Here is a 5,226-nt window from a genome sequence, read left to right on the forward strand (position 1 = left end):
GGACCGATGGCCGGCCAGCCGGGGTTCGTCTTTATTTAAATTTATGTGTGTGTACTTCTAACATGTTTGCTTGGTAAAATAAATGTTGTAAATTCAAATCAGTGCGTCTTCCGTGTCTGGAATGGATGTATTCTTGAGTCTATAAGGTAACAATAAATAAGATAACCTTGTTTGAAATGGGTTTGGCTAAAAGAATGTTTTGGTTTCATCTATACTACAAGGTACTTATACTATATTGACTGGGTTAAATAGAATTGCATTTCTAAAAAGAGACTAAAATACAATTTTCATTGACTAAAACTAGACTAAAATAGTCATCGATAATTCTGACTAAAATAAGACTAAAATGCTCAGACTTTTAGTTGACAAACTTGACTAGACTAAAAAGAGTATGAACGTGACTAAAACTAATAAAAACTAAAATGACAGCTTCACACAAAGACTAGACTAAAACTAAAATTCAAACAGCCCACCAAAAACAACACAACTGTACACTCATTACTTTACATTGTAGCAAAGTGTCTTTCTTCAGTGTTGTCACATGAAAAGAAAATATTTACAAAAATTTGAGGGGTGTACTCACTTCTGTGAGATACTGTATATAAGAACATAATATTTATTAACTTATTTATATAAGAATATTAGTTACATAAATCAGTTAGATTTAATAGCTAGATTTTTTTTGTGGTATTCACGGTTTTTGTGGTTTAATTCCATTTCAGTTATGTTAGTATAATTTATATACTGTTACAGTATTTATTATGTATAAATAAGCTTTTACTGAGTATTTTCAACTTTCATTTGAAGTTTTAGTAATTTTGTTGTGCTTTTATCATTTTTAAGATTTTTTTACATTTCTATTTAGCTATATTTTTTATTAATAATTTATATTTTTATATTTATTTTATAATTCAATTTTATTTCAGTTTGTTTTAGTAAAATTACTAAAACTAAAGTTCAGCTTAAATTTATTTGAAGTTAGTTTCCAAAAGCAATGTCTAATTTCATTGTCTAATATTTTTATCTAATATTTATAGTTTTTTTTTCTTTCAGCTTTATTTCGGTTAATCAAAATCATTTATAATAGTTTTAGTTAACATGAACAACATTTAGAGTTTTAGCACAAAAAAAATAAATGAACTGAAGTTAGTCACTTTAAAGGCAAATCAGATGGTCTCTTCCTGTTTAAGTGGGCCATTCTCATATTATACATTTAATTCATTCAATAACATATATCATAGCTGTGTGAGCAGATGTGTGGAAAACAAGCATCAACATACCGTCCCTTTGTCTTTGTTGTTCAGCATTAACCTCAGGATCTGAACCTGCAGCTCCTCCACAACTACACACACACACACACACACACACACACACACACAGGTTCAGCTGAGTGTCACAGTGACAGATATGCTTGCAGATCTGATATTGTGTGTGTGTGTGTGTGTGTGTGTGAGACATACCCTCAATCCTCTTTTTCAGTCTGTGACAGCCTCGCTCGTACGCTCGCCGTCTCAGCCTCTCCTCGGCCGTCTCCTCGCGCGTGTCTCTCTCATCTTTGCCCTGGACACACGTCAGGTTCAGCTGAGTGTCACAGTGACAGATATGCTTGCAGATCTGATATTGTGTGTGTGTGTGTGTGTGTGTGTGTGTGTGTGACATACCCTCAATCCTCTTTTTCAGTCTGTGACAGCCTCGCTCGTACGCTCGCCGTCTCAGCCTCTCCTCGGCCGTCTCCTCGCGCGTGTCTCTCTCATCTTTGCCCTGGACACACGTCAGGAGAGACAGCAGAGAATTATTCATCTCTCGCTTCAACCAGGGCTCAGTTCAGATTACGGTTCGCTTGACGAGATCATTTCAGGTTACAGCTTTTGTGAAGCCTGTATAAATGATGCCATTCATATTCATACTCATCTGTCGGGATGTTTCTGACCTCTTTGTCGAAGCGTGTGGGCCACCAGGTGGTCGGGATGAGCTCCTCCAGCCCTGCCTCCTTCACTCTCAGAGGGGTCTTGATGTAGAAGAAGACCACAGACCGGAGCACGTCAAACGTGATGCTGTTAAGGACCGAAACCAATTCAAATCTCCAAGCTAAACGCATTGAACTTGTTTATTTAGGGTGTTCTAAGTCACAACCAGAGAGAACTTCTGAGAAGTTAATTTGAATGTTTGTATTATGACTAATTTTGTTTCTAGTTTTCTGTACTCAATTTTTTTTTCAATTGAGTATAGAGTGTGTGTGTGTGCGTGAGTGCGTGTGAGAGTGTCTGTCTGTCTGTGTGTACACTGCAAAAAATGCTTTTCTTACTTCCAGCCAAAATATCTAAAAATTCTTAAATCAAGAAGGATTTTCTAGACAAGTAAAAATGATTGTCTTGTTTTCATAAAAAGAACCATGTCAAAATTAAGTTCGTTTTTGCCTGAAACAAGCAAAATAATCTGCCAATGAGGTAAGCAAAATAATCTTGTTTTCTGTTTGAAATAATAATAAAATAATAATTATCTCACCTAAATGTTCGATCATGCAGTGCATTTTTGTTTTTACAGTGGGGCAATTGTTGCACAATAGCTTACACACCGCACAAGCCTGATTTGGTGTGCTGTATGAGGCGGCCTCATACCAGGTTCACAATACTCTGTTTGCAGTGTGTATGCAGTCCATGTGCGATACACAAAAAATAGCACGAGTATGTGTGAACCTGGCGTTATGCGTGCTACCCATACTGACATATCTATTCGTCCACCTAAATATCTACCCATCTATACATCTATCCAACTACCTAAATATCTACCTATGCAAATATCTATCCATAAACCTATCCACCTAAATATCTATCCATCTACCTATCAACATATCTATTCGTCCAGCTAAATATCTACCCATCTAATCAATCTTTTAACACATCCAACTACCCAAGTATCTATACACTTATGAACTATCAACATATTTACTGGTCCACCTATCTGTGCATCTACATATCTAACTAGTGCTGGGCGGTATACCGGTTCATACCGAATACGGTGTTTATTTTTGTTATGATATGACTTTTTAAAATACCGCAATACCAGTGTATGTCACTTAAACAATGTTCGGAACGCGACACTGTTTGAAAGGGGTCCCTTTTCACTGTTGCACTGTGGTGAGGGAACAGCTGTATTAAGCGTAAAAGCTCCGAAACTGAAGCTGTAGAACTAATAGAACGTGATGACACAGAAGAACTCATCCACAATATCCACATTGACCGCCACAAATATCCACCGCCCCCTGCCATCAGCTCCCGCATCTCACACACACGAGCGCGACTTTAGCAACTTTCAGACCCTTTTAGCGGCTTTTTTCCATAGAATATATATACTGACAAACCTAGCAACTTCTTGGGATAAACTTTAGCTATGGTGTAGCTATGGTTCAGTTGGAAGATTTCGCCAGTGCTGTCCCGCGAACGCGAGGTCTGAATTTCCCGGAGAGTCAGCGGCAGAGAAGCAGCGCATTCAGTTGGCCGTACCGCAGCCGACTCGTCAATAAATGAGTACAAAACAGCGTTTCCTAGCACCTGTCACTTACTGAACGTTTGGATTTATAAATATGAGCGTAGTTCATCTGTTAATATCACATACACTTTTTTTTTTTAGGTTTTTTTTTTTTAGTTTGTTACTCAGATGCAGGCAGTGCGCTGCATGAGACAAAAAAGTAATATAGCCAAAATAACCACATAGCCGCTCTTTAGTGTTAGATGCATGTTGATTTTATCAGACGATGCCGCGATTATAAATGAGAGTGACTCCTGGTTAACATTAAAAGGGGTCATGTTTAGTGTGGTATTTTTTGACAATATTCACTCATCATGACAGTAAAATAGGGCATTCTAAGTCAATATACTGTAGTATTTCCTCTCTCTCAATCAGTAGAAAATATGGTTAACACCCGGTTATGCATGATATACCGTCATGTACCGTGAAACCGGTATAATTTTGAAAAATACCGTGATATATATATTTGGTCATGCCAGCACTATATCTAAACATAACATAAATACATAGATATCAACCTATTAGCAAATATATAGATGGATACAAATTTATGTGAAAGAATATCTATCAATTTATCAATACATCTATCCAACAATCCATACACCTGTCTACCGAAATATCTACCATCTATGTATCCATCAACACATCTTTGTCTACCGATCTACATACCTATCCATCAATCTATCTATTTACCTATTCATCCACCTAAATATCTGACCACCTATATATCTATCCACCTACATATCAATCCATCTACCTATTGACATATCTATTTGTCAAGCTGAATCTCTACCCATCCACATATTTATCCATAAACCTAATTATTGTTCTTTCTACATATGTATCATCGACCATCAACAACTCTCTCTCTGTCTACCCATCTACATACAGTGGGGCAAAAAAGTATTTAGTCAGCCACCAATTGTGCAAGTTCTCCCACTTAAAAAGATGAGAGGCCTGTAATTTTCATCATAAGTATACCTCAACTATGAGAGACAAAATTAGAAAAAAAAATCCAGAAAATCACATTGTAGGATTTTTAAAGAATTAATTGGTAAATTCCTCGGTAAAATAAGTATTTGGTCACCTACAAACAAGCAAGATTTCTGGCTCTCACAGACCTGTAACTTCTTCTTTAAGAGGCTCCTCTGTCCTCCACTCGTGACCTGTATTAATGGCATCTGTTTGAACTCATTATCAGTATAAAAGACACCTGTCCAAAACCTCAAACAGTCACACTCCAAACCCCACCATGGCCAAGACCAAAGAGCTCTCAAAGGACACCAGAAACAAAATTGCAGACCTGCACCAGGCTGGGAAGACTGAATCTGCAATAGGTAAGCAGCTTGGTGTGAAGAAATCAACTGTGGGAGCAATTATTAGAAAATGGAAGACATACAAGACCACTGATAATCTCCCTCGATCTGGGACTCCACGCAAGATCTCACCCCGTGGGGTCAAAATGATCACAAGAACTGTGAGCAAAAATCCCACAACCACACGGGGGGACCTAGTGAATGACCTGCAGAGAGCTGGGACCAAAGTAACAAAGGCTACCATCAGTAACACACTGCGCCGCCAGGGACTCAAATCCTGCAGTGCCAGACGTGTCCCCCTGCTTAAGCCAGTACATGTCCAGGCCCGTCTGAAGTTTGCTAGAGAGCATTTGGATGATCCAGAAGAGAATTGGGAGAATGT

The 5,226-nt window shown here is 37.9% G+C and overlaps 1 protein-coding gene across 1 annotated transcript in view; it reads right to left on the bottom strand.

Annotated features, from left to right (window-relative positions):
* LOC107551355 (E3 ubiquitin-protein ligase RNF123-like) overlaps window positions 1-5,226 on the bottom strand; it is a gene marked incomplete at its 3' end in the record, with an annotated part of 62,624 nt that overhangs the window by 35,616 nt on the left and 21,782 nt on the right. The window contains exons 16-18 of the mRNA XM_016232933.1: window positions 1,931-2,048; window positions 1,662-1,761; window positions 1,281-1,342 (exon numbers count right to left, since the gene is read on the bottom strand). Of these exons, the coding sequence (XP_016088419.1) occupies window positions 1,281-1,342; window positions 1,662-1,761; window positions 1,931-2,048 (280 nt within the window). The remainder of the gene's footprint in view (window positions 1-1,280; window positions 1,343-1,661; window positions 1,762-1,930; window positions 2,049-5,226) is intronic.

The sequence above is a fragment of the Sinocyclocheilus grahami genome, unplaced genomic scaffold, assembly GCF_001515645.1.
Source record: "Sinocyclocheilus grahami isolate Dianchi unplaced genomic scaffold, SAMN03320097.WGS_v1.1 scaffold422.1, whole genome shotgun sequence".
Classification (NCBI taxonomy): Eukaryota; Metazoa; Chordata; class Actinopteri; order Cypriniformes; family Cyprinidae; genus Sinocyclocheilus; species Sinocyclocheilus grahami.